This window comes from Drosophila simulans, chromosome 2L (assembly GCF_016746395.2).
Source record: "Drosophila simulans strain w501 chromosome 2L, Prin_Dsim_3.1, whole genome shotgun sequence".
Taxonomy (NCBI): Eukaryota; Metazoa; Arthropoda; class Insecta; order Diptera; family Drosophilidae; genus Drosophila; species Drosophila simulans.
This window is the reverse complement of record NC_052520.2, coordinates 3,746,641-3,774,639: the sequence shown is the minus strand read 5'-3', so window position 1 is coordinate 3,774,639 and position 27,999 is coordinate 3,746,641. Positions and strand designations below refer to the sequence as shown.

Below are 27,999 nucleotides of genomic sequence, written 5' to 3'. Positions count from 1 at the left end.
TTTTTCATTATTAATGCATACTTTATTTGAAATCAACTAACTCGCTATGGTTTGAATAAAATCATTTAAAATTGAAGGAAGACCATGGAATTCTATGGGTTGCTTACATTAACTACTGCAAAACTCTTAAAACTTAAGCCTAATTACATAAGGTTCAACTGGAATGTTGCTTGTAGTTTGATTTTGTTTATGCTCTGCTTTACACTAACTTTTACTTTCAACCATTTTTTTCCCTACAGCAAAATCGATTTACGATTTTGTTTACTCATTAAGATTAGCTTACCGGATAAGGAAACATAAATAAAAAATTGGAATTCACTCAGCAAACAGCAACACTTAGTGTTGGGCCACACATTAAAAACTAATCGATAGACTCTCGTACTAAAGGCTTAAATATTCAAATGTGTAGATTTAAGCTAAGTTCCTAACGCATAAGAGCTCTATAAAATGCAACAACGGAGTTTGTTTCGCTTACAATTATCGCTTAGTGGTGTAACTGTTTTTATTACTTAGTTTAGGTTTATTGCCTTGCCTAGACATTGTACTAAAAAGTATTAAGCTGTAGATCTAAATTTATTTTAATGTACTTGTGGGTCTAAAACGGAAAACCCTCGCTTGACCATTTGGAACAATAACTGTTTGTCGTAATAAAGGTTAAGATTTTCATCTGATAAGTTGTAGAAAAATCGGTTCATAAGACCTTCTAAATGAAATACCAGAACAACAAACGAGATGTATGTATTTATATTAGGAATACTACTTTTTGATATTTCAAATTCTTAAGAGCTTTGATAAATAGTTTCCCAAATTGTGTTTTTTTTCTATTCCGATTTTACCTCCATTTATGGATAGTTTACTAGTTCTTTCTCAGTTTACTTCTAACGTCTCATTATGTCCTCAATGCTGAACCCTGTTCTCCTTGGTGGTGCAGGCGGTGGTGCTATGGGCGGTGGTGCCACTGGTGGTCCCTTTTCGGTGGTGGCTCCACTGGTTTCCGTACTCGGTGGTTTGCCCAGAAGTTGTCTGGGCGGATGTCGCGACATATTCAGAGCATATATGCTGGGACTGTCCACGTAGGTCCTTTGACCCAATCCAGGATGGTGGTGCGGATCCATCAAGTCCAAGGTCGGGGCCGGAAGAATCCTCTTTCGCATGGGTATCGAACCCAGGAAGCTCGGCATAGCTTCATGCGGTGAATGCAGAGGTTGATTGGGTGGTTTACCCGACTCCGGCTGGGTTATTATAGTGGGTGGTGTATGTGGTGGCGGTGGAACACCAGCCTTCGAAAGGTTCAAGCTCTTGTGGTGCAAGTCGCGTCGAACGTGCAGAATGGGTAAATACGGATCCCCGTTGGGTGGGAGTAAGTGTGGATGTCCTGGATGTTGGTGGGTCGGTGGAGGAGCTCCAGGTGGTGCAGGCGGTGGTCCAGCTGCCCCAGGTGGTACAGAATATCGCACAAAGGAAGGCGGAACGGGTAGGCTGGTAATGCCAGAGTTTCCGGGCTCCTCCTGATGTTTCTCGCCATGTGGCCGCATTGTGTAGGTTTCACCACCCTCATGATGGCAGTGGGTCACTCCCTGGCGTTCCGGCTTGGCGCCCACTGACGAGGATGATTGCGATGTGGCGGCTGCCTTACTCGCCTGGAAACGCGCCACCAGTGCCACCTCTGCCTGCTCCTCGTCCTCGGGATCGAAGTCATCGTCCTCTTCCCTGGGCAAATCGTGTACTCTTGGCAGATCCTGCAGTTCCTCTTCCTCGTCGAAGTCATCGAACTCCTCTTCGCTTTCCTCCTGATCGATGGCTGCCTTGCGCTTGAGTCTCATTCTTTCGGACTCCGATTTCTCACCCGATCCTCCAGACTCGCCCAAGTTGTGAACTGGCGACTGGCGAGGCGAGTCCACTTCCAGCAGCGAATCCTCCTCGTCGCCACTCAAATTCCTGGCCTCATCCTCTTCGCCCACATCCACATAGTCCCCGGAATTGACCTCACCCACTGCATGGGTCAAGGCATGGCGTCGTAGGTCGCAGTTCCGGCGGAAAACTTTGCCGCACGATGAACACTCGTAGGGCTTGTGATCCGTGTGGGTGAGCAGATGGGTCTTCAGGTTGGAGCGCTGATTGAATGATCGACTGCAGACGGGGCACTTGTGGGGCGATTCCTCCATGTGCAGGATCTTGTGGACAGCCAAGGTCCTCGATTGGCAGAATCCCTTGCCGCATTCCGTGCATTTGAAGGGTTTCTCCTTGGAGTGAATATACCTGGGCGAATACAAGTGGAGAAACAATTAGACTTTATTGTTATGGCGTGGGCGTTTTTCTGGTAGCTGCAATTGGTAGCCCAGGTTGACAGTTATCTCTGCTCAAATGCAGCCTTAACTTGAAACGATAAAGCTCACTGATATACAGCTTTCCAATACCCTACCCTAACTAAGGATATAGCTGGCCAGAGCAAACAATAAAATAAATAATATAATACTATAGCATATTATACCTATCATTTTCTTTCAACATAAAAATTAACCCGGATTTTTTCTAACTTTAAACCCAATTCTCTAAGGTTTTTCATTCTCTTAGCTTATAGGGTATTTAACTTTCGTGCATGCGATCTGGCTGCATTAATTTTTTATGTTTATGGCGGCCATCTTGGCAATGGCGTCCACTTGTTGTTGGATACCAGCAGCCACAGTTAAAAGTTAAAGTCCCCATCTTCGACGGAGCCACAGATTCAGCATCGCATCGGAGGCAGCAGCTGCTGGTGGAAAAAAAAATGTATAAAAACCCAAAACAGGTTCTGCCTCCGAAGCCCCGAGATTCTTCTCCCATGCTCCGCGCGTTTCTGGTAAAAAATACAAAAAAGTTAAGAAGAATTAGCCCCGCGGCAAAGCAAACAAACGACAAATGGACCGATACCGAACGATCAAAAGACAGAACGCTCGGACAGGCCGACACATTGAAGCCGGGATGCTGGAGACCTGCTGCCTGGCATCGGCATGGGCATCGGATCGGCACCGGGATACACAGACCCGATATATAGCCCCCAACCCCTTGGCCATCCCTCAATTTTAATGCTGGTGGAGGAGCCCCAAAGGAAAACCAACAGAGTTAATTAACTTTGTGTTGTACTCTGCGGCCGAGTTGAAGTTTTACTGGCCGTCAGAGGAGCTCTGATTTTGGGTCCGCTTTATGGGGAAACTTATTTGAGTTGAGGTAGGAAAATTCGTCGTAAAGTCTGAACATTTCCTGGAAAATTCCTTATGGTCTTAAGGCGTCTTTTGAAGCGATTGTCTGATATATCTAAAATCAATAAAAGTCCATCTACGAGTAGTGTTCGCCCTTCCCTTTTGGCCGAGATTTTTGTCACACCTTTTCAGAATGTGTGTATAAACTTTCCAGTAAGCAATAAATTACATTGATCTAATTATCCTTTGCCTTTACAGGGTATTCCATTATTCGCCATTCGTTCACACTTTGAGCGCCAAGAATAACTGCAGGCCTGATGGCAATTACCCGACCAGACCCTGCCCCCTTTTGTGATTTCTTGTACCCCAACCTCGACTCACCTGTGATCCCTCAGGTGATCCTGTCGCCGGAACGCCTTGCCGCAGATATCACAGGAATAGGGCCGCTCGTCCGTGTGTGTCCTCTCGTGGATGAGCAGATTGTACGACTTGGTGAACTGTCGGTTGCAGAACTTGCAGATGAACTGTTTTTTGGGCCGGGATGCCCGACCAGGAGCGCGCAGCAGGCGCCTATCGAGTCCTGCATGCATTCCAGGACCCAGGCCAGGTGGAAATAGAGCTGCGGCGGCGGCTCCTGGCGGAAATGGAAAACTGCCGGCTCCCGTGGGCGAAGGACCCGGTCCGGTGAGATATGGCGGAGGTGGCACGCCAGCTGGTCCGTACAACACCCCGGGCGGTGGCACACCAGGACCGCCGGGTCCTCCAGGACCTCGGCCCAACATTGCCGCCGCCGCAGCCGCCTCCCTTAAGGCCAACTCCTTCCGCTTGTCCGCCATCATGGCAATGATTTCGTAATTGGAATTACTGCCGGGACGCACCTTTCCGGTGGGCAGAACGGGCACAAAGGCAGAGATCTCGCGGTGGTGCGATGGTGGTGGCGGTGGCGGCGGACCGTGCAGTCCGGCCAAATGCTGCTGATAGGCCAGCTGTGTTTCATACGCCGAGATCCGGCTGGCCGATGAGTTGCGCGAATCGCCGTTGCCATTCTGGGAGCCACCATCCGATCCTCCGGATCCGCCGTTCCTATCCGCCGCACCAGGAAGACCGCCGCCACCCACCGCCGCAGCTGCCGCCGCCATCGAGTTCATGAACTGATCCATCCGGGAAGGTCGCAGCATGGGTATCGCACCGCCTCCTCCGCCGGAGATCTCGCTGGATGAGCTTTCCGTGGGCATTGTATTGGAGGGGCTCTTCACATTCCGTTGGAACTGCCGGAGATAGGGATAGAACAGAAAGAGCCGAAAATAAAATAAGGGTGGTGGTAAATAACAATTAGTACACGATTGTGCTGGGTTAATTGGGCTCTCGTTTTTTCGAGGCTTATCTTAATTGCGAACCGAGTGCAATAAACAGATATTTCCACGTTGTATTCTTTATTGCTCCTAGGGTAGTACAGGGTATGATAAAAACTCACGCAAACTGGTTTAAAATAGATACTTTATTATTAACTTAGTTTTTTCTCTGTGGGAAGTTTCCTTGTAATTGAAATATGCATCTTGACTTGGCAAAGCACAGAAATATATACAATATATACTATAGAATATTTACTCTTTTTATCGCAAGCGGTTGTAACTCACTTTTAGATATGAATTTCTTCAAATTTGCTTTTTGCACTTCTTATCACAGAATTAAACAGCTTTAATGGCAATTAACTTGCAAATAGCCCAAGATTATCACTTTAAAGCAGATCTTTCAGAATTTATCCACGTGAACGTGATTTAGTAGACACAAAAAAATAAAATGAAAAAATAATTTTCTCGAAAATTACCCATACGATTCTGAGAACGTTTTGGTATCACAGTACGTATATTTTCACAGGGTAACTAAGCAGTTTATCACATTATGGCCCTCGTCTATGGGGTTGTTGCTGTGTTTTTTCCATAGGAATTTTATTATTATTGTTGGTTTATTATTATCAGCGGCGGACTGCCGACGACGGCGAGTGAAACTAAACTGAAAACGAGTCGCAGTTTGGCACCGCGATCGGTTGCTTCCAGTGCGCAGGTTAGATAAGATTGTGCGTCTAAAAAAACCTGCCTCCGAACCTCTGAGACTGAGTAAGCAGCACAGTAGTAACGATATAAACACACACACACACACACACTCTCGCCCAGTTATATTATATATGTGCCTGTGATATATGGCATATCGGCAGATACCCTGGCACACTCAGATACAGATACAAAGATACAGATACAGAGGCAGGCAGCCAAGTTGCCGTCGGTTTTGGTAAATGACTCGAACCGAACTCGACCGACTGCTTACTGGATTTACGCAACAGGAGCCTCGACTTCTGAGTGCCTCGAAAGAAGAAGGGGCAGTGGCAGGGGCAGGGGCAGGGGATCGGGTCCCGGAACGTGATCATCACGATAATAACAAAATAATGCACATAATAATGATCACAATGATGGCCGGACCATAAAGTTTGTGGCCCCATCTTGCAAACGCTTCTGGCTGCCATCTTCCCAACGCCTTGCACAGCAAAAAATGGCAACAATATATATATTTTATGATCTATCGTTTAAGTTATTCCATAAAATAGAAGTAATATTTGTTATAAAATTAAAAGAATTTATAGCAATATGCTTTAAGCAATGAATTTGTGTCCCATATAACAAACTTTCCTCAGTGAGCCATCCTTTTCTTTCGGTGCACTATCCTCATTTAAATGTACAACCAGTTGAAAAAAAAGCTTTAAAAATAACCCAGCTGTCGGTGCAATGACAGTTTTGCTTATCATTTTGCTAGAATCGTTCTCGCTGTCTCGTTTGATTTTAATGCAAAATGCTGCAACGTCATTAAGACCAACATTAACATTGGGCTAACAACAAGCGAAGTGATCGTCATAGTTGGTTAAAAATGAGCTTAGCCAAGATTTTGGAGAGGCGCCCATTGTTGAAGATACCGTTCTTTCCGTACGGATGACTAGTCATTGTGGGGGTCTTATCTATGGAAATTATTTTGGCATTGTCTGGCTGGAGAGTGCGCTGTCAGATTAGCTCTATAAAGTAGCTGAAATCATGACTTGATCATGAGTGTATCATTGTTATGGGGGAATGACTCTACGGACCACGTATAGTTCAAGTGGATGAGGTATATTAATTCAAATAGCTGTTGGATGTGGGTAGGTCTTATCGTGCTCCATATCAGGGAGTCTTTGGTAGACAACGGAGCACGCAGTTAAGATATTAGGCAAATAGATGATCTAATTGTAATATTTACACTGGAAATGCTTACGAAAACCATATCGAATCGTTTTTGTGTTCCCTTATATGACTAGCACATGCCAAACTAATCCCCACGTTTATTAGATAGTAATTGGATAATTCTTTCAGTTCGATACCTTTTGATGGTAGCAGCACACATCGTACTGCTAATCTCACCCATGCGAGTTCTCCTGCCCTCACTGATAATCTGTCGCAGTCTATCTATATTGGATTCAATAAAGAACTTATCTGATCTAATAAATCCCCCAACTTAGGGAACCTTCGCTGTAGATGAGCGATGGCCCCGCCAATGCCTCATTCGATTACGATCCCGATAATCCCACTCCAGTTTGGGCTCACGTATTTCTGGTAGCCTCGAAAAAAAAAAAAACTAAAGCGTAACCCGTTTTGGGTATTTATATATTTTTTTCCGATCTCAGTACTTTTTCTAGGGATTGTTTCCACACTTTTTCATTTACGACCGCTTTGGACCCACGTTTCACTCCACACCCTGTGCACATACAATGTACAATTCAGCGTTCATTATCTTTTTTGAAACATCGGCACTTTTGAAAACGTCAAGCCAAATAAGAAAAACAAATAAAATTCATGTAAATAATGGACATCATCAGCAAAAGCGACGGCACGTAGACTGCCGTAGAAATATCGAGAGAGAGTTGTGCGCACAGATACAGATACAGATGCGGAGATACAAAGATACTCGTACTCAAAGATCCACAGATACGTTTGCGCAAACGGTTGCCCAGCAAATGAAGCCAAAGGCTTAAAGTTTCCAATATGTGTGCGTCTGAAGCTGCACTGGAAAAATTATTGTGCACTCCATATTATTTATATAATATAATTATAATAGTTCTGGGAACTATTCTGAGTAGTAGGGAAGTAAAAATACTAATTTGCTCTGAATTTTTGTAAGTTTCCTTTTTTATGTTTAATTGCAAACTACTATTGAACTCGTTTCTCTCTCTGTATCGTACATATAATAAAAAGAGCCAGAAGACCAACTACTGCTGGGAGGAAAATAAAAGATATCGAGGAGCAATTTGGCTGCCACTTTTTTCCCTCCTCTTCTTTTTGAGCCGTCTTGCTTCTTTTCCTTGGATTTCTGGGTCCGGGATCGGTTCGTTTGCTGGGTTTTTGTGTGTAAACAACTGAGGCCAGCAGAAACCCAGGGCCCAGCAGAGTGAAAAGGTTTCAGTTGATAAAAAAAAAACAGAAAAATATACAAACACACAGACACACACTGGGCAAACGGATTTAGTATTTGTATAGAAAACGCAGAGAGCTGAGGAGGCGAGTTTGTCCCTCTGATGATGGCCTACGATGGCTGGAAATGTCCATGCGTCTTACTGCCCAGTGATTATGCGTTGAAAGGGGTATATCAGGTTTTCCCGGCCAAGCCATTATATAACCTTTAATATCTTAGAAGGATCTATGTATTTACAGAAAATAGGATGTTGTTCAATGACAAGAAAAATAATTTTGAAAAAAATATTACTTAAAGTCAGATAAATCCCTTGTTAACCACTAAACGTAGCTTAACTGTTTTTCAACTCATAAAGATTCTTAGGTTTTCGAAATAGGGACCGATAGCTAGAAATACCTCCCACAATTTTGAGGCCGAGGTACACTCGTTGTCTATCAGTAAACCTTCCTTTCGGACCTTATCTTCTGGGCCGAGTGCTTACCGGGCCCCCATATCCACTTCAGTTTGCTTACAAAACACCGGCCAACAACAACAAACAAGCCAGAAGATGACGACGAAGAAAAGTGGAGTGGTGGAAGGAGTTCCCCGGAGGAGGAGAATGGTGTGGGTATGGGTATGGGTATTACGGGTGAAGGAATGGAAAAAGGGTCGCCGAGATCCGCTGTGCAGTGCGGAATGCTCTTGGCCAGGCTGCGTTTTAATCCCTTCGGGATACTTTTTCTTCCTCCGAGTGTGTGCATATGTTTGTGTGAAGGTAGCTAATAATCAAGACAGCGAAGGAGAGGAGGAAAAACCGCCGCAGACTTATAATTATAGTCGAAGAGGAGAACCGAGTAAAAAAAAAGAAGCGAAGAGACCTGCACTTCACATGCGTTAATCTGAAAACCCTTTCGGGCCCAAGCAGCATCTGAGATTATAGTCAAAGCTATTAAAAATCTAGCATAATCATTGCCCTCGGTGGAAAGCAAGTTGCGTTGTAGTTTTTCTGTATTTTTTTGCTTCCAAGGTAGGCAGGCGATCTTCCTGCGCTGCCTTGTCTATAATTTTCTTGATTAATATCCATGAGATTTACACATTTGGAGTGCTGGCCAGAACCCCGCACCTCATCCCTCCACTCAACGTTCCTGTGTGTGCTGGCCATTAATTTAAAAAGCTTTGCTAATTTCGCGGGGAAATCTGGAAACGAACAACTGCTAATGAAGTTTTATGGGTTCGGGAATGCAGCTGCAGCAGGATTGATAATGTCGTTAGCATAAATTGAAAATGTTTTCAAGTTACGACCAAAGATTTGTTATGATTAAAGTATGGAGCACACGGAGTGAGCAGAATATCCCCAAGGGATTATTATTAAATGATAAATGGGTAGCTGTAGATAAACAGATTCCTTTGGTTGCTGATATAAATATATATTTTACAAAATTGAATTGAAACCTTCTTTGGATTAGCAGAAGTTCATACAGTTAGTTCCTAAAATTGAATTATTTCGGCTTAACTTTGACTCTTTCTAATCCCTCTTGAAGTAATCCACTTTGAATGCTAAGCCGATCTCCGTATAAATTCCCTTGTCATATTGTGCTGCTCCTTTCATTCGAACTAAATCCATTCAAAAATTTCACCCTTGAATAGAGCTCTTAAGATCTTTTGTTGGTGGGATTGCTACTTTTCCAGGCAATCTATTGTGTTATAATTTCAATGGGTCCATTCTTAGTTATTGGAAGAGTTTATGCTAATAAGTGTAGAAGCACTAAGACTATGATTTATTAATCCAAATGCAATTGGATTATGCTAATTGCACACAAATCATGATCGTGGGTACAAATTATTTATATATCTTTTTGAAACCCAGCCCAAAATTTAATATGTAAACCCATAATCACCTTTCCGCTGTCTGATTTCGTTGATAGAATCAAAAATTCATATTCCCTAGACAACATCTAATTTCCCCATCAAAATTGATGAGTTCCCCGTCCCAGAACAACAATAAATGAACTGGTCTATCAGGTGAATTATACACACGTGCCAAAACGAGGCGTGTCCATATAGCCATTTCAATTTAAAAACCGAATATGGCGATCGCTAACGAGCCATTGTTCTGCGGCTTTATTGTAAATCTAAATTCATCAACTATTTTGTCACGATTTTAATTAATTTCGATTTTCCTGCCACAGGGCAATTAACAACATTTTCCCCTGCCGCTGGTGCAACCGAAAAATAATAGTTGGTGGCCCAAGATGGAGAGGAAAACCCACCCAAAGAGGTAAAGCGCAATAAACTTTTATGGTACTCCCTTTCTTATGCTAAAACTCTTTTTGGACACAAAACCAAATGGCCCATAAAGCAAGACAATGAACATCCAAAATAGATCTCCACTGAGGCGAAACAAAAGCCAATAACTTTATAGAACCGCAACCAAAAAATACAAAAAAAACAAAAAAAAAAAACGCAGACTGTGAGAGCGCGGGAGGCGTTTTACAAAAAAAGCTTAAAAATTAAGGAAAAAGTAAAGCATTTAAAAGAAATCAAGAGATGTAGATGACGATGATGATGATGGTCTGAGGTTGAGGCTGAATCCGAATCCGAATCGGTATCTGAACCCAACAGAAGCTTGCGGCAATTGCGTTTCCTCTTTGGCCACACGTTCTGGACAATTAAAGCCCCAGCCGAGCTCCGAATCTGAATCGAGCCAAGTTAAGACCGCGACCACGACCGAAAACCGAAAACAGAAAACCAAAAAACCGGATTCCAAGCCGAGAAGGAGCGAAAAAGACGGCGAGAGCGACCACTGGCCACTGGCACTGGCTACAAGTGAACTGGTTTACAAAGAAAAGAAACAGAAATGGAAGAAACATGTGAAAAATCCCGATCTTTAAAACCGAAGCCTTTAATACCCTTGGCAAAATAAGTAAGCAATACGATAGATAGATCAAACTAGAGTAGACTAAAGACTTGTTAAAAAAAAACACTAGAATAAATAAGAAGTTTATAAACTAAATTTCCTAATATTGATCTGGCTTTAAAATATATTTTTAAAACCTAACGAGATGCTTCAAAATTTTGTATAAGGAGAGATTTTCAGAAATGTAACGTTAATATTTTAAAATAATATTATAAAAATTGTCTATACCATTTTCAATCGAAGTACCCTTACCGAGAGCACCCATAAGAGACCCCCAGAATTGCAAGCGAAGGTTTTTCGAGTCCGGCTCGAACCGTCCAACTCGAACTGAGCGCCACAGCAACAACAATGGGGCAAGAGGGTAGTTCAGGATGGTGGGGAAGCAGGGGGAGTTGCGGTATGGGGAACGTACTCCACGGTGGACTGTGCGGCACCACACTGAGTTCAGTGGCAATGACAGTGGCACATGCAGTTGTAGTGGAAGCCGCTTGTCGGTCGACAGTCCACCAACCGCCAACGTTGTTGCGCTCTCTTTCGCGTTTCTCGCCCCGTCTCTTTCTGTTTGTGGAGCAGGTTTTGAGATATATCTGGGCTCTTTCTCTCTCCTTCTCTGTCTGCGTACTCGTTATATTTTTGTACTCGCTGCCTTTTTGGCCAACGCAAAAAATACCAAAATAAAAAAATAATAAAAGTAATTAGCTAGCCCTACGCCACAAAAAAAAAAAAACAAAAAATAAAACAAGTAAAAATAAGTGGTGTGGAATTTTTGTGTTCATCTGGGAGGGCAGGGCCTGTTCTCGGCGGAATCTTACCTGTGGGTTAAGCAGAAGAAAGCCCCAGGCTCTTTGGGCTTTATCTTTGCGTCCTCAAGTATCCAAGTAGTTTTTTCAATATGTTTCTGCTGGTTTTTTTGTCAGTTTGTAAGCTCTGAAATGCTTGGCATTGTTTTTGGTTTATAAAGTAGTAATTTATATCATTTAAGTGGCACTTGAATTGTATGTTGTTTTTTCTTGTTGTATTTGTTTGAAAACTTCTGTTAATAAGATTCTGTGAATTTAAAAGAAAATAATTTTATTAACAATTTCAAGATATCTGTCGGAAATTTTTTATCTTTTCAGGTTTGATTTTAATTTTAACAAGTATTTCACCGAATCACTCTCAAGTAAATGTATTTAAAAAACACGCACACTAAGGGACAATTTTGAGATTCAAATCACGGCACGATCGCCGCAGGGGGTGGGGCTGAGGGGGCGGCAGGGGGGCGGTTACGGGAGCAGCAGCAGCATCAACGGCAGTCAGCTACCACAAACCACGTAGTTTTTTTCCTTCCAAAATCCACGTACAACTCGCGCACAAACACACGATGTATTTGTATCTCACAGATATGAAAACCGAACGAAGAAAAACCCGAACCGAAACCTCAACCTCAACGAACTGAAAACCGAACGAGAACGAGAGATACACGGCAGCTGAAATGTGTTTTTCTACATTTTGTTTGAAATAGGAGCTGAAGCCAGTGCAGCTACCAATTCGCTCCTCAAGTAGTCCCAAACTCTTCCCACACACAGAGTCAGTTGCAGTTGAAAAGCGCTTTTCTCGAGGCAACTGGCGATGCAACAAGTTCACTCACACACACACTAGCGCTCTGGGCCCGCTCAATAAGATACATCGGCGAAAGATACAGATAGATATAGAGCGAGAGGCACTCACAATGCAGTTCACTTTTCCAACAGCAATAACCAGCGATCCGCGCGCAGGTGTGTTGGCCACGATCAACTCTCGAAGACTGAGCCACGAACCCAAGCAACAGAGCCCGAATGGAGAAAGAGAGAATCGAGAGAAGCGGGCTGAGAAATATGTAGAAAGAGACAAGCGACGAGTAGAGAGCAGGGGCACTAAAACCAGCTTAGTGCACTGTGGAAAAAGTAGTAATTTTCTTTAATATCTGAATCTAATATTGTATTTAATATAATATATAATACTATAATATATATAAGTGTTTGAATATACTAGATAAAGAATGGATGCCTTCACATATTCTTCTGAATTAGCTAGTTACTTATATTCAGTTTAAAAATAGTACGAAATTTCTTTCAGTGGAGGAGAGGAATTAAGCCGAACTCAACCCAAAACCCAACCGGCCGCCAGTCGCACGCTGCTAAATGGACGGATGGGCCAGTGGACGGACTTATATGGAGACTGGCACTGGCGGAGCGTGGAACGTGCATTCGTACGACGAGTTATTGTCAGTTAGAGCGCTACCTGTTTACCGACCGACTACCGACTACCACCGACTGCTTTTTTGGGCCCGGTCGAGAGGGTAGGGTACAATTGGCCCGGGTGTTGCCAGATTGCCGTTGCTGCCGCTGCCCATGGATCGTTATGGTGGCTTCCCCCGAAAAGGAGGAGGAGGGTGTAACTCTGGTAGTCCCCTGTTTATTGTTATGCCTTTTTAGTGGGGGTGTATTTTGTTCTTCGGCTTTTGTTGCGGTTTCATTTAGGGGAATGACTAATCAGAAAGCATTTTTAGGGAGGCAAGGTGATAAGGTTTCTTCGAAGAAGGGGTTGCCAAGTGGAAAGTTTGGGTGAAATAAAGTGCATTACTCACACGACTTTATCTATTGTGACAAGTTTCAATATTCTACTGATAAGTAAATATTAATTTGGAATAATTAGTTAGTAGCTTTATGGAAAAATATTTATTTATACGTATTTCAATATACACTGATGATTAATCGGCAACCGAGTTATACAATTCATTTATGGAAATAGGTCGTAAAACAATATAAGGCTAGAAACCATCTTATCGCCAGACTGACTTTTATTAATGGTAATTAGTCCTTATAAATGAAGGCGAGCAACGGAACTTCCAAAAAAATTTAAACATAGGTAAATGATAGATTCTAGCTAGGCTATGTAAATAGGTATTATTATAATAGACTATATAATTTCTATCCTAACAATCTGGCAACCTCTGCTCGCAATGCAGCATCAATGCGGTCAAGTGGTAAAAGAAAAGACGGTAACAAAGAGACCAAAAAATCAGCGAGGGTCCAAAAGTAGAGGGAGTTACGTTTCGGCCACGACGGTGATCATGGTCGTAATGATTCCGAGATGCCGAAAAGGAAAACCCGAAAAGTACCCAACAAAAGAGAGCCGGAGCCATGTAATTAAGGTGCTGCACAGTGGAACTAAATTGTGGCTGCTGCCACTGCAAAAACAGTAAGTGGAAATGGAGATACAAAGCGGCAGCCAGAAGACCAGAAATAAGTGGTAGAAGAGAGAAGACGGAAAAACGGTAGCCGCCTCATAGGGCGAGCGAATTGTTATGCTAGTCGTCGACTTCCCCCATCAACAACTGTTGCTCTTGCTGCACTCAGAAAATATTGTTCAACACATAAAAATAACAATTAAAAAAAAAATAAAAGATAATTGGATTCACGATTGGAGATACGATCATACATCAAATTAAAGCTGAATGTTGTCTAAAAATAATATGAAAAATGATATCTAATATCTAAACCTTACCTTGCTCTTTTTGCTTATAATGTATGTAGATGTACATCCGAATTAGATATACAAGGTATCTACAAGATAGCCGTGATTTTTCTGAGTGCCCGTCGTTTGAAGTGGCTTCCCTCCTTGCATATTTTGCATCGCTTTACGATTTTAAAATAAATTACTTGAAATTTGTGTAAAACATGTGGCCAACTCGGAGTTCAGCTGGTAGTTTGTAGCTAGAGGGCCAAAAGCAACAGGTTCATTGATCGCATTCGAAATGCTTCGTTGGCCCCAGCAGGTAGCTGGTGTGTTTGATACTTTTGGGCTGGGCCTGGACCGAATCCGAATCCGAATCGGATTCGAATGGAATCGGATCGTTGAGCCAAATTAATGATGTTTAGATGCATTTCAATGCCCCCGGGCTGTCAGCAAGAGGCACATATGTCATTTGTTCTTGGTATATTCTTTATTTAATAATTAAAGCTCTTATTTAGTTTTCTTTTTCCTTTCTTGTGTTTTGTTTTTGCTGTCTCGTTTTCCACTCGATGAGTAACAACATAAAATGGCTGACTCTTATGTATATCATATAATCATCATAATGCATACATTTATTATCTAATTTTTTTACGCCTCGCCGAATTGGAAATCTCTATTTAAAATATATAAAATATATATTTATATATATATTCGCTACCGTATTAATAAAAACGAAAAGAAGCTTCAAAATTGTTGCATCCTCACTCAATCTCGGTATCTGAACACTGACCCAAAAAAACAGGAAATCAGCATTTTAAAGATCATATCTTTATATGACAAAGTAACTACTGGATTTCGAATTAATCGCTATTATATTATTGTTTGACCTACTATGAACGTTGATGTGTATGTGTATGCTTGTGAATGAATGTGTATCCTAAAAAAATCCAACATATCAAAAAGCTAACTAATCCTGGCCTATATCGTAATCGCGTCTAACTAATAATCGTTTCCAATAAGGACGAAAACCGTTGTTATTTATTATTCACAAAATGTTGTGCTTAATGCGATGGAAGCAGCTATGGAAAATGGGAAAATCTTCTCCGACTTTGATAACGACTTTTCGAACTGTTACACTCTGATAAATCTGAATTTTGGTCTCGCTTGAGCTATTTTCGTACTATTTTATTACCCTTTCTGTAAATAGACATTTATCTAAAAAACGTTTGCATTGCCTTGCCTTTGCCTGGATTTGAGCCATTGAATACCTAATCATTTCAATTTGAATTTGGATTTAGCCTAGCCGAATTCTATATACATTAGACAATCAATTTGGTCTGCTGTACGATCATTTCTCTCATTTGTTTTGTGGCTAAATATATTCTATGTATATAAGTGACAAGACAACCTCACTAAACATAAGTTTTGTATATATATATATGTATGTATATATGCCATTTGTTGTAAGCTATATAACAAGAATACACACCAAAAATGTCCTATCGTATTCCTCTATATGTGTATATATTTGTGTATGTACGCCTTGTTCAAAATAGTTTTAAACCCGATTTGAATGACCGACTAAATTCCTTGGACTATGCAATCGCCTATGCCTAAAACTAATTGGTTTGCTTGGCTTAAGTTCTAAGTGTTGTTGGTAGTACCCGTACTAGTGTCGAACAAGTCAAGTCGTCCCCTCTAATCCATGAAGTAGCTAAAACTGCGACGCTTGAGTCGGCTGCTCAGAGCCGATCTGGAGCGTGTCTTTAACCTTAGTTACCCGGACTTTATCCAGCGGTCAATGGAGTACTCCAGTGCGGATATCCAGCTGTTGGCGGAATTAGGTACAAATATAACTTATTATTTTGAATTTGTGCGATGTGACGTACCGCTTCTTATCCATTTCGCTTTCGGTGCAGAAGAAATAGTGACGCAATTTCGTCTCTGGTGGCACTATCTCGAACGAGTTCTTCTTGCCGGATGCATTGGCGGACATCGAGGCCACTTTGTAGCCGTGCAAGCAGGCCATGCCTAAATAGAGAAATGGCATTAATTGCTGGCCAGTAGTCAGTCAGTCACCTGCTTTCTTGCCGGCCTCATTGTTTGAGTTGACTCACCGAATGCACTCTTGCTATTTGCATCTTGGTAAAAATAGAGGCAGGCATCCTTTAGAACGCAATAGCGTTTCGACCAGCCGCACCACCTTGAGCCCAATTTGAGTAAGTAGCCGAAGCAGTCGGGCCGCTGAATGTTGCTGGGACTCTGGTACAAGCACCGCGCACTGTGAGGGAAGTGATGTGAGAGAATGGATCAGTTAAACCGCCGTCTCCGAGATCAATGTCCCCCAACCTCTTGTCCAGCCACTGGTTGTCCTGGGAGGCCGCTTGTCTGAGCAGCTGGAGCCACCTGTTCGCCATTTCATCGGAGTCGGCAGCCACGTACATGGGAATACCCTCGCCGGCATCCACTTTGAAGGCAAATGGCTTGCCCACATCCACTGGACACAGGTCCACGGTATGCTTGGCCATGATCATGGCGCCAACGGGTTGAGAGTCCTGCGAAATTTGGAAATCATTTTAGAAAATGCATTGCATATTTTATAACTATACTTACATCTTCAGTTTTGTAGTAGTACAGACAATTATCGGGTCGCAGGGAGAACCAACGACGCACCCATTTCTTGGTATTGGGCGCTCCCTTGGCCTGTCCACTCTGCCGCCACAGGTATCCACTAAATATGGGCTGACTCGGCGGCTCCAGTTGCTCGTGCATTAGCACCCCAATGGTCCGGGCCACCTGAAGTTCCAGCTTCTCGCAGCCATCGTGTGCGATCTTGACCACCTCGGTGTGGTGTTTGTCCAGCACTTGGACGCCATTCACGGAGATGATGATGTCGCCCACCTCCAAGCCAGAGCTCTCCGCCGGAGTCTCCGGTTCGATGGCGGCCACTACCACGGGCTTGGAACCGTGAATACGGAAGCCGAATTCGCCGGAATCGCTCTTGACCACCACGGTTTTGTCCACGCCTATGTACAAAGTTTTAAACATGGTTAAATAGAATGCTTTTAAAATTATTAATAAATATTTAATTATTTGGTATCCTATTATTTAGTATCTGAGAAAACAATAGTAATAATCGGAAAATTTTTCTTCTAGTGCATGGATGATTATTTTTAGAGAATGAGAAAGAGTGAGAGATTAAAGTGATTTGTGTTATTTTATTTCCGGATTTCGTCCGGACATAATTTACCATGTGCACCGTTGCTCAGTTTGGTTATCACATAACTTTCGCGTGCCCAGACCAAGAGCATCAGCTTCAAGACCTCCTCCAACTTTCTTCTAATCGAATCCGGCGTGGAATTGGACGCTATTAATTCTGTTTGGTAATATGCAAAAAAGGGGAAAATAAAAATAATACGAAAACTAAAAAAAAAACGTAAGCAAAAAACGTTCAACGGCAACGTTTGATTTTGCACTGTTTACTAACCAATCATTTGGCCTGAGTATTGTGTAAACAGCACAAAAATATTCCGAAAACTTTTCGCACTTATTTCTTTACATTTGGCCCAAACCGAAGTACCGAACGGGAAGCGTTGCGGATTTTTTATGGTCGGCACACAACAAAGCACGCACCTCAACTATTCTCGATAATAGAGCCAAAAAACTATGGGTCGTTTTTTTTCGGTCTGTCTATCTATGTATGCCAAGTGCCGGTCATGAAAATTCGGAGCGCCATGCCATTCATTATCTCTAAAGTTCTCCCACTTGGCGCTTTTCCCCAATCTCTCTCTCTCTCTATTTCTCATTCAAAAGCACGTTGTGCCAAAATTAGAATCTTGTTTGGGTGTCCGAACAGGGTGCTCCAAATGGGGGGCATTAGACTTACGGAAGCTGTTGTGCTTCTGGCGGTGGTACATCTCCAGGGTGCAGCGTCGCTGGACGAGGCGATGTAGGATCACTTGGTACTTGGCATGGAAACCCTTCTCCGACTCAGTGGAAGCTCTGCGCTCCCTGGAACGATCTGTAGAGAAAGAATATTTTTGTCTGTACTCTTGAAGATTATTTTATTCATACAGTTCATACAGCTTGTGATTATGTTAATAACAAAACATGTTCATTCTTTTTCCTGCTCCTCCTGGCACAACTTCCTGCAGATATCTTTTGTCGCAAATCTTCTGATTAAAGTTTGACAGGGATTCTTGATTTTGTAACAAATATTTCGTGATTCACTATAACCATACAATACTAGAGAATCCTTTCCCGCTATGCATCTATTCACCCTAGGCGACAGACCGCAAACGGCTAAAAAATAATAATTATAGCTAAGAACACGTTATGGACACCTAATGCTTACGATCTTTAAGGGCCAAGACATTCAGAAGACGGAATGCGAGTGAGAGGATAAAAATATCAATTTTCATTCCTGGTCTATGTTCTATATCTAAGCTTTTCCATTGAAATGCGGATATAAGCCCTGAGTAGGAACATTTTCCTATTCAACTGTGTCAAATGCTATTAGTTTTGGAAAATGTGATTTACACCTCCCATTTAGCTTGTTTCTTTATCGGTTATTAACCCTATTTTAACTTACCAAAACACTGATGGTCCAGTTGAGTCCACAAGTCATCGTCGGTCAGTCGTGTATAGCGTCCTGCGTCGTAGTGTCCCTTATAGATAATGTGCTGACTCTGTTCCGTATCGGGCAGGACACAAGGACTGGAGCCGGCAGGACGAAGGACGGGGGTATTGGGAAGACTGGGAATGCGTCCACGCTCCTCGCTCTGCAAAAAAATATTCATCGAAATTTTCAATTCATGATTGGCTACAGTGGTTTTATAAATTAATTGATTGAGGTGTTTGAAAGTATGGCATTCATAGACATCTTTATCTTTAGAGACCCACCTTTGCCCTAATATTCTCCTGCCTGGTTTTGTAGTGCCTGCCCCTTTCTCCATGATACCGCTCCTCGGAACGGAACCGCTTGTCCATCTTTTTGTACAATCGCTGTGTGGTCTTGGTGGTCACCGGCGAGTCGGCGAAGTCCGATGGAGGCTTGACGATGTCCTGCTCGATGTAGGGTATCGACTCGACCGAGTCACCAGCCAGTTCGCTGATGGTGTTGCTCTGCTGCTTGCCCTCCATCTCCTTGCCGCAATGGTGGCAGTGACTCTGCTCTCCACTGGCCGCATTGCCATCGGCTTCGCTGTAGAACACGGAATCGGAACCAGGCGACACGGAGCGCAAGGACTCAATGGACTTGGCCTTAAGCTGAAAGGTGTCCGATGTGGATTTCGACTGGGTGCCGCTAGTTGTGGGCAGCTTGGGTGACAGCAAGGATGTGGGCGTGGCGCAACTGTGTGGTTTCTTCGCCGGCATTGGAGCCACCACTGCCTCAGGTTGTGTGGTCACTGAGGACTCCGATGTTGGTAACTTAGATGCGGACGATGGCGCTGATACGGATGTCACTGCAGTCGTGGTGGTTCCTGCCACGGCGCCAGTTGACATGCTGGCATCTAGCAGCAACTCTGTGTCTCCACTGCCGCTGCTCAGGCCGAAAATAGTGGGCGTGGCACGACTCCTGCGTACCGCTGCCGCCGCCAGGACATCTTCTCGTGAACTTTTTCTCAGCTGCCTGCGTATCTTGGGACGGAAGCGTTTCATTTTGCTGGGACTGCTGCCATTGTCCATGGTTCCAGAAATCGATTGCTCTGGCGAAGTGATCTTGCTGGATCCTGTGGGCTTTTTAATGGGACTGGTTAGGGCACGCATGTTCTCCTTCTCAATGTCCAGCTTCATGCTAGTCTTGCGCCTCTTCCTTTCGTCTTCCTGTCGCAGGCGGCGTGCCTTGCTCCTGGTGCCCTGCTCTTCGTCATCCTCCTCGTGGGGACTCTCGTAATAACCGGACGAGGAGTACCGCACTTCGCTGCGCTCATCCTCCGATATGGAATCCGGCTTGGGCTTAACTCCAGGCGGTATGCATTCTGCTGAGCTGACTTTCATCTGGGACGTTCCCGAACTGGCCACCGTTTGGGGCAGACTTTCCTTGGCAGGAGATTTGATGGCCGCTCCCGAGACGGGACAGCTGCCTGAAGAGGTGGTACTACTGATGGAGTGCGATGGCGATTTCCTGGTCAGCTCTGCCACTGAACCAATGGGCGATTTCAGTTGAGCCTTCACAAGAGGGGCCTGCTTATCCCGCTCCTTCTCGTCGTGCTGGAGGAGATCCTCCCGCATGGAGTAGAGGGAACTGGCGCTTTCGAAGGAACTGCCGGCGTGCGTCTTTTCCAACTGCGAGCTCTGGGTGGAAACTGTCAAATAGAAAAGGGATTTACACCTTAGTTAATAGGGATCTTTGAGGAAGGGTATTAGGCACAGCTAAAGCATTGCGGGCAAGGCATTTGATCAGGCATCAACAACATTTAACTAGGGAGGCGAGAGAGAGAGAGAGAGGCAGACAAAGTTGAGATGAGGTAGATGAATTCTACGGTCTATTAGCTATAGGCTGTATAACACTATGGCGATAAGCAAGGAGGCGGTGAAAGTGGCAGTGGTTTTTTGGAGCAATGTCGGTGGAGTGGTGGCCACGAACACAATTCGCTTTTGATTTCTTAACACTCATTCATGGATCAAGACTTGGATTATGCGTTTTGGTACGAGTTCTACACACAGACAGGAACACGAACACACACAGCACGAGTACGGGTACGAGTACGTATCGGATCGGGGGGCCCAAACCTGGCACTTGTGTGGTCGACGATGAACTGGTGGTGGTCGGCGGTGTCTTAATACCTGGTGTGCGTTTCGAGGTGTCCGTGCAGGTGGCATACTCATCTGTATTCGTACTGCACTCCGATATATCTGCACTCCTCGCATAGTCCGTGGCGCCCATGGGCAGGAACGAGGCATCCGAGTGTCTGCCAAGTAGTAATAGGTATATTAAATAGATTTAATCTTGGCCAAATTATAACAATAGTTGAATTTTAGGGATTACTCCTCCCCAAGTTAGTGCAATCGTATCTTATCCAATGCATACTTTTGGGCAGAGACTGCATATGAGATCTTATCAATAGAAACACCATAGTAACCTTTGTTTGGCGGCTCCACTAGTGAACATGAGCTGTCGGGCGTCCGGAACCGATCCCCTGGGGACCATGCTCCTCTTGGGCAGCGGTGAACTTATGCAGCTGTCCAGAATCTGATTTGTAGATGGAGTTACGGCGATGGCTGGTGGTGGCATCATTGGTTGTGTGGAAGTGGGCCTCGATGTGGTTGGTGTGGGGGTCTTGATGATCTTCGGCAGTGTTTGTAGGCCATAGGTGGGACTCTAAAGATGACATTAGAGAAATAAGATCCACTAAGAGAATATCATATACCCACTTGTTCCTCGAAATCCAGGGCATCGGTGTCCACCGAGCTTCTCTGCTGATGCTGCAGCAGTAGGTTCTTCCTCTTCGAGGATGGAGTCAACAGCAAGTTGGAACTGTAGGAGCCATCGGATATATCCCTCTGTTCAGCTGTCAAGACAGTAACCTGCGACTCATTCCATATGCCATCGGAATGATCGCGGGTATTGTCATTGGCCAGCGAGTCTGAGGAAGGATAAGTTGAGACATTGGCCAGCAGCTCATCGCGGCAAGGACTGGCCGGAGTTGATGGGAGTCTCAGCCCAGTTGGTGTGGGAGTTTCAGATGCCTTGGCCTCGTAGTCATCATCCAAGCTGACAGAGCGCTTGCGGAATTGCGAGCGTTTGTCCTGGATATTCTCCACATCTGGCTGAGGAACCACCCGGCAGCCACAGGGCGTTATGTTCTCGTACAGCGGTTCCTCATCCTCCTGCAGATCCGTCTCCAGTTTCTGCTCATCTTCATCGATCTCCTCGCCGTCATCCTCCTCTTCGGGCTCGGAAACTTCGTCCTCGTCCTCCTCCTCATCGCTGGGCTCAAGTTCAACTTTTCTCACCTCAACTTCGACTGGCTGTGACTTGGGCTTGGGCAGGGTCAGAGCTGCCGCCTGTGCCATCCGCTGCTGTTGCATTTTTTTCATGGCGATTTCCGCCTTGTGCTGCTTACGGTGCTTCAGCTGGAGCTTGGGACTCGGCTTGGGCGAAATGTGCGGCTTAAAATCAATAAATATCTCCTGTTCATCCCGCACTTCTGGGACGGTTGGCGGCTCATCCGGAAAACAGCTGACCTTGTCGCGCCTTCGAAAAGAGCTCCTTGGGCCAAAGCCATCGATGAGCTTCTCCGTTTGACCATAAACCGGCATGGATTGGCGCCTAAGATCATCGCGACGAAATGGGGAGTCTATCATCTGGGGCAGCATGGACATCCGGCGATGTTGGGCCGCCTGCTCCATGCAGACCTCTGAGCTATAGCTCTCCGTTTCATGAGGATGATCTTCCTCCTCGTCGTAGTACTCCTCCACATCCTCGTCGTCGTTCTTGCAGTACTCACTTGGTGGTGGCAATAAATGCGATTGACTAAAGTCCAAGGGAACACTATCGGTCATTAGTTCCGAGCTCTCGGTGATATGCCTTCTAGGCAAACTATTCGAATAGAAATCCGTATGCGAGGTACACGCTCGTCGAGGCAAACTGTTGCTCTCGTAGTCGAAACTTTCATTCAGAGCCACTGCGGCAGCATTCACATTCACATATTCCACACTTTGCTCGGATGGCGAAGGACGTGTCCGGCTCAGGTGCTCCATTCCCAGTCCGTAACTGTGGGCATCCAGCAATGGTGGCGGCGGTTTGTAGTACATGATGTTGTTTTGGGCATCCGAAAGGGTCTGCAAAGGGGTCACATCCTGCGACTGAGTGCGGTAGATCATCTCATGCGGGTATATGGAACTGCGGACACGAATTTTATATTCAGAAAAACGCAACAACAATGTGTGTATGTGGTGCTCGAAAGCAACTAACCCCTGTTGATAATGATGCGAGGAGGTGCCATCCTTGCCATTGGGTATTTCGGAGAGGCTTTTCGTTAGTTTTTTGCCATTCTGCAGGCCGTTCGTTTGAGCCCCCTGGGAAACCACCTTGATGCGATGTGGTGGCCGGGGACTCAAAGCCAGGACCTGGGTATTGTAGCCAATTTGCCCCTGGCGACGGGCTGCTGCATCTGTTTGAGTGGCCTGCGTTTTCATGGCATTGCGGAACTTTTTCTCGACGATGAGAACTTCGGGACTGGGCAGTGGAAGAGCCAAGGGCAGGGGTTGTGGAATGATCAGTCCGACCATGTTGTCTGAAATTCAATAAGTGATTACGATAAATACAAAGTAGTGGCAAAGATTATTTGAAAAATACATATAGAAGTAAACTTCTTTTGTTTTGAGAGCCTAAAGTGCCTAACCTTCGGCTGCATTGGGTAGTCTTAGTCTGATAGGTGCTTCTCTCATCGTACCTGGGCGTGCTGGCAATTGGGTGGCTAAATCCTCACCTGGAATGGGCTGGTGCAGGTGAATCGGGGCATGGTGGTGCTGGCATGGCTGCAGTTGAACTGGTGGTGGCAGCCAGGTTTTTGGCAGGGTGGAGCTCTGTTGCGGCTGCATCTGTTGCGGTTGCTGTTGGGCTTGGAGCGGGGGCTGCAGGGTTTCGTACATGGAGCCCGTGGCAATAATGGGCTTCTTGCCCCCAATTAATCTCTCCTGGCTTCGGGCCGTTTTCAAACGCCCTGAGGATCGGAATCCGGCATTCACATTGTCGAAACTTGTGAGTGTGTGCGACCTGGCAAAGCTCACGTGTTTGGTTCTGCACAGAGGAGTTGTTGAAAGACGATTTCTCGAGGGGATTATCCCAAGGACTTACCTGACATTTCCGCCCTGTTGTTGGTGGTGGTGCTGATGGTGTGTGGTTGGCATTGTGGCGTATGTGGGGCAGTGATACGAGCTGTGGAGTAAGCACATTAGTGGGATGTTAAGCAAATAATCGTGGCAATATTTTAGCATTTTCAACACTCAAGCATTTTCTTTAAATTTATTCATTTTATTTTTAACTAGATTGTTTTTGCTTTTCGGTCACGTGCAGACACATAACATAAATAAACGTTTTTAATTAGCGCACTTTTTTTATCAAAGTTTGTTTTTCGCAAATTTTTGCATACATATCTTATTTAAGTATTTTGTTAGATTTTAGATCACTTTACATACCAAACATTTAGATTAGCGATTTGATTGGTGTGTGATGTTGGTGGTGTAGGATTTGGTGGAGCGCAAAGCTCGACATAATAATTCCGTAGCAAAACATCCTGGTAAAAGGATTCAAGTGGTGCTGTACAACAAGTTGCCCTTTACACATTTTGATCATTTCATTTAGTATTTGGTGGGGTTTTGGTTGTGGCAATATCAATTGATAAATTTTGGTTGATTTTTATAGTCGTTTTTGGTTTTGAGGAGAGAAGGACAGGTGGATGAATAACGAAAGAGTACACGAAAAAGTATTTTTATACAGCATTTCTAGTAGGTGGTTTATCAGTGGTTTTTCGAGTGGTTTGAGAAGAACTTGGAGGCAAAAAGCGGCATTATGCAATGGATGAGTCGAAAGGAAAGTTCAGGCAAGCATTGCAAGCGACTTACATATATATACAAAACAATATATATATATATTTACATAGATATCGGGAAAGTCGAGGTATTTGGCGAGCGACAGAGAGTTAGTGACTACAGATAGTGCGACAGTAAAGCATGATCTAAGCGACAGTTGGCATAGCATTTTACGGTTTTTGATTAGGGTTCTTTTTTGGTTCTTGGTTATCTGTTTCTGTATCGACTTTCGATCGCCTGGCCAGGCGGTCCATACCTGTGGTCCGATTGGTAGTCGGGATTGTTGTTGGTCACCTGCTGCTGACCAATCCAGGTGTAGCGTCCACCCAGGTCCGCTTCACCCGATTTACCAGTGCTCAGAATCGAGGCCGGTTGACGGCGAAAATAGGAACTTTCCAATTCGTGTGTGTCCGTGTAGCTGTTCTGGTAGCTGCAAAATAGACAAATTCTCTTTAGTTACCACATCTTTGCTGAAATATTTTTCCACCCACCGTGGATATTTTTCAAATGGAGCATAGGCGGCCAAATTCTCATCGGAGGGCACCCGCCGACCCACACAGCCGCCCAAAAAACTGCCCGATTGCGTTTGACCGCGTCGCGAAAGGCAGCCAAAAAATCGTTCCCGCCTAGGACGCTGCTCTATGCTGTGCAGCTGGCGATCTGTGAGGCAGTACTGGGAAATAAAATAGTTTTATACATACAATATAATACCAAGCGAATAATATATAATTCACCTGTTCCCGAATATCTCCGCGCGAGTAGACAGAAGTGTGAGGATGCAACTCGGTGGACAGCGTATGGCGAAGTCTTCGGCGACCAGTGTGTTCATCCTCGGAGTCGTAGCTGCGATCCATGTGGCTGGAGTAGGTGGTCTATGTGATAGATATAATACAAATAAGATTAGGTGTTTGATTTGCGATATTTATAACTAGACACCCTGTCGTATACTTTATTTGCCTCACTATAATATTACGTATACGCCCAGTATACAAACATAATCGAAGAAACTTTATAGCTGGCAGTTCAAGTTCAAACTATTTCACCTGAATCTGTATAACTGTTCCACTTCCCTGCCTATATACTTTACTAATTCTGGCAAATCCCTAGCTTCCATCCTAGTTTTGGCTGCCCTCTCCTGAGCTCTGCTAATGTACCTTGCTGAGTTGTCCTTTCCCGCTCCCCAGACTTGCAGCAAAATAATTGTGTCAATCACTCGCTATGACAGCGCCTCCTCCGCCTGACAGAAATTAATTTTACTCGCCGCACACTTTGTGGTGTTTTGTGTTTGGCGTTTTGGCGAGGTGGTCTACTTATGAGTACGAACCTTGGTGGAGACCTCAATGTTGCCCAATGACACAGCATGATGCAGACCTGTAAGTGAAAAGGTCGTTGTTTCATTTGCCAGCGGAATAAAAGATGTGATTATGTGCCTTTGAGCCGGGGATGCCAAGGACTCACCAGTTCCAGTCGTTGATGTTGACGATGCTCTGTTTGTGCCACGCAAGGCAATATCCATTTTCAAACGGCAACAAAGGAAATAAAATGGAAAAGAAAATAAAAGCGAAACAGGGGCAAACACACACACACACACACAGGAGATTCTATATATATATATCCAGGGAAATCCTTCTTGCTGCCTCCCTTTTTCGTGTCAATTGTTTGGGCCAGGCTTTGAAATCCTTGAATTTAGCTGCTCCATGATGACTTCAATATGGATGATTAAAAAACTTAATTACTACGAGTACGGCCTGTTGTTCGTTGTCATTTGAATCGCTTATCCAGACGGTTTCGACTGCGTTTGTATACTAATCTTCGTGGACTTATGCAAGGCAGTCAGCAATCGATATTCGCGCTGGCCAAAAAAGCGATGGAAAAGCCGTAGGAAAAACGCAAATTCGACGCTTTTTGCTGGCGCTTTTCCGCTGCCTTTTAATTTCTGAATGTTTTTCCGCGGAGTTGCGCTGGAGTCTCGTTAATTGTTCTTAAATTTCGCTGAGTTGGCTGCTTTTCACTGGGTTTTTCTCCATTTTTTTCGGCTGGGGTGTGTGTGTGTGCTGCGTGGCTTGAGTAACCCGACAGTTTTCACGGATTTTCCGGTCTCGAAAACACGCTCCACACTCGACGGCGCTGATGCTGGAACTGAAACTCAGGCAGCATTCGCATTTTCCGACGCACCGAGAGAGCAAGAGTTTTCCGCAGGAATTTTAAGAGAGCCACGCTGGAAGCGAGGCAAACATAAAACAGATGTTCGGCATCTGCTGCGTGGGGTGGGTGGTGGGCTAGTGGATTTTCTGGTCCTTTGGCTTTCGGCGGATTCTGCGACTGCAAAAGCGCAACAATGAAAACGCCTGGAAGTTGGCAGCAGCAGCAGAGCATGCGTTTGCGCAAAGCAGCTCCACAAAAAGCCAGCAGGACGTATGTCAACAAGGCAGACAGTCGGCCAGGACATGCCATCGCCGTCGTCATCGCCATCGCCACATCCTTGTGCCTCATGCAGCTATTTCGGTGGCAGAAACCGAAACAAAAAAATGCGAGCAACTGAAGAAACAGCAGCATCGTCACGTACCCAAGGGCTAAATTTCACTTAGAACGCGTTCGAGGCGTCCACAAAAGTTGACTTCACACGGCTTTCATGTCTGGCTTTAAGGCAAAAACATGTCTAACAAAATGTACACGGTAACACAACTTTCGTTTCACTTGATTTTACATGGAATCTTCGACAACATGAACGTTTACTTATTAACGTTTACATTTATATATATTATATATTTAGATATATTTTAATATAACCAGAAGAAACATACATAAGTACTAACAAATTCTAAGATGGAATGATAAAAGATGCCAGTAAAGAAGAGTGCAACTGGCTCTTAATTGACGATGATTGAGTGCATAACTTGATTGTCTGAGTAAAGATACGAATGGCTTAAGCCTTTTAAAATATTAAGGTTGTCATAAGTATAAACCTTTTAACCATTTTCCCGGTGCAGACCCATCCTATCATCTTCGGGAAAGCTTTAATCGGAGCTACGAAGCTTTCATGCCTTTGCGGAAGAATTTAATTGGTTGTTGTGTGCGAGTGGGGAAGTGCTGGGCTCCGGCATTAGGAGTAGTTAGGTTAATTTGCTTGAGATATCTGCCACAAAATGAAAGAACAAAGCCAAACAAAGCTGCCACTGCAGCATTTCAACTAAATTACTCTGAAATTTCCTATGGCATACTTTCGGGGTGGGAATTAGGAGACCAGGGGTCATAACAAAATTACAACAGCTACGGCAAGCCACGAATTTAGGTCTGTTTTATGGCATTCGGACACATATAAAACGTTTGAAGATTCATTTAGCGGAAGGGGAAATCACCAGAATGAAACTCATTGTGGTTTCTTAAGGTCTTAAAGTTGTCCACCAGATTTGAGTT

General features: G+C 44.3%; 3 protein-coding genes across 12 annotated transcripts; all 3 read right to left on the bottom strand.

Annotated features, from left to right (window-relative positions):
* On the bottom strand, positions 1-12,389 carry LOC6730916 (protein bowel). 4 transcript variants are annotated; one of them, XM_016179511.2, is made up of 4 exons: positions 12,197-12,389; positions 11,379-11,613; positions 3,561-4,447; positions 1-2,259 (listed from the first exon to the last, which is right to left on the bottom strand). In XM_016179511.2, the coding sequence occupies exons 3-4, from the start codon at positions 4,412-4,414 to the stop codon at positions 879-881; spliced, it is 2,235 nt and encodes a 744-aa protein (XP_016023362.1). In that variant the 5' UTR covers positions 4,415-4,447; positions 11,379-11,613; positions 12,197-12,389; the 3' UTR covers positions 1-878. The 4 variants fall into 4 exon arrangements, with proteins under 4 accessions (XP_016023362.1, XP_016023361.1, XP_016023363.1 ...); XM_016179510.2 differs by having other exon boundaries at positions 12,277-12,388; XM_016179512.3 differs by having other exon boundaries at positions 11,379-11,599; positions 12,277-12,351.
* A 2,122-nt stretch (positions 12,390-14,511) lies between these two features.
* On the bottom strand, positions 14,512-26,726 carry LOC6730915. 7 transcript variants are annotated; one of them, XM_016179506.3, is made up of 21 exons: positions 26,041-26,726; positions 25,907-25,953; positions 25,317-25,454; positions 25,074-25,255; positions 24,839-25,012; positions 23,849-23,929; positions 23,481-23,791; positions 22,964-23,285; positions 21,421-22,891; positions 21,129-21,367; positions 20,833-20,957; positions 18,946-20,351; positions 18,635-18,824; positions 17,930-18,064; positions 17,531-17,614; positions 17,294-17,419; positions 16,657-17,069; positions 16,393-16,598; positions 16,161-16,324; positions 15,933-16,074; positions 14,512-15,871 (listed from the first exon to the last, which is right to left on the bottom strand). In XM_016179506.3, exons 1-21 carry the CDS (start codon positions 26,096-26,098, stop codon positions 15,820-15,822), a joined length of 6,066 nt encoding a protein of 2,021 aa, XP_016023356.1. In that variant the 5' UTR covers positions 26,099-26,726; the 3' UTR covers positions 14,512-15,819. The 7 variants fall into 7 exon arrangements, with proteins under 7 accessions (XP_016023356.1, XP_016023355.1, XP_039147217.1 ...); XM_016179505.3 differs by lacking the exons at positions 17,294-17,419; positions 17,531-17,614 and adding an exon at positions 24,190-24,327 and having other exon boundaries at positions 20,779-20,957; positions 23,445-23,791; XM_039291283.2 differs by lacking the exons at positions 17,294-17,419; positions 17,531-17,614 and adding an exon at positions 24,190-24,327 and having other exon boundaries at positions 23,445-23,791.
* LOC27207356 lies at positions 18,100-18,554 on the bottom strand. Its single transcript, XM_016183055.3, has 2 exons — positions 18,398-18,554; positions 18,100-18,345 (listed from the first exon to the last, which is right to left on the bottom strand). The coding sequence occupies exons 1-2, from the start codon at positions 18,462-18,464 to the stop codon at positions 18,158-18,160; spliced, it is 255 nt and encodes an 84-aa protein (XP_016023358.1). The 5' UTR covers positions 18,465-18,554; the 3' UTR covers positions 18,100-18,157.
* Positions 26,727-27,999: the final 1,273 nt, after the last annotated feature.

Coding starts and splice junctions, on each gene's coding strand:
- LOC6730916 (XM_016179511.2), bottom strand. CDS start 4,414: ATGCCCACGGAAAGCTCATCCAGCGAGATCTCCGGCGGAGGAGGCGGT. Junction 2,260..3,560: donor GATCACCTGAGGGATCACAG/GTGAGTCGAGGT, acceptor GTATTCGCCCAG/GTATATTCACTCCAAGGAGA.
- LOC27207356 (XM_016183055.3), bottom strand. CDS start 18,464: ATGAAAATTGATATTTTTATCCTCTCACTCGCATTCCGTCTTCTGAAT. Junction 18,346..18,397: donor TGTCTTGGCCCTTAAAGATC/GTAAGCATTAGG, acceptor ATTATTTTTTAG/CCGTTTGCGGTCTGTCGCCT.
- LOC6730915 (XM_016179505.3), bottom strand. CDS start 26,098: ATGGATATTGCCTTGCGTGGCACAAACAGAGCATCGTCAACATCAACG. Junction 25,013..25,073: donor CCATTTGAAAAATATCCACG/GTGGGTGGAAAA, acceptor TCTATTTTGCAG/CTACCAGAACAGCTACACGG. Junction 18,825..18,945: donor AGGAGAATATTAGGGCAAAG/GTGGGTCTCTAA, acceptor ATTTTTTTGCAG/AGCGAGGAGCGTGGACGCAT.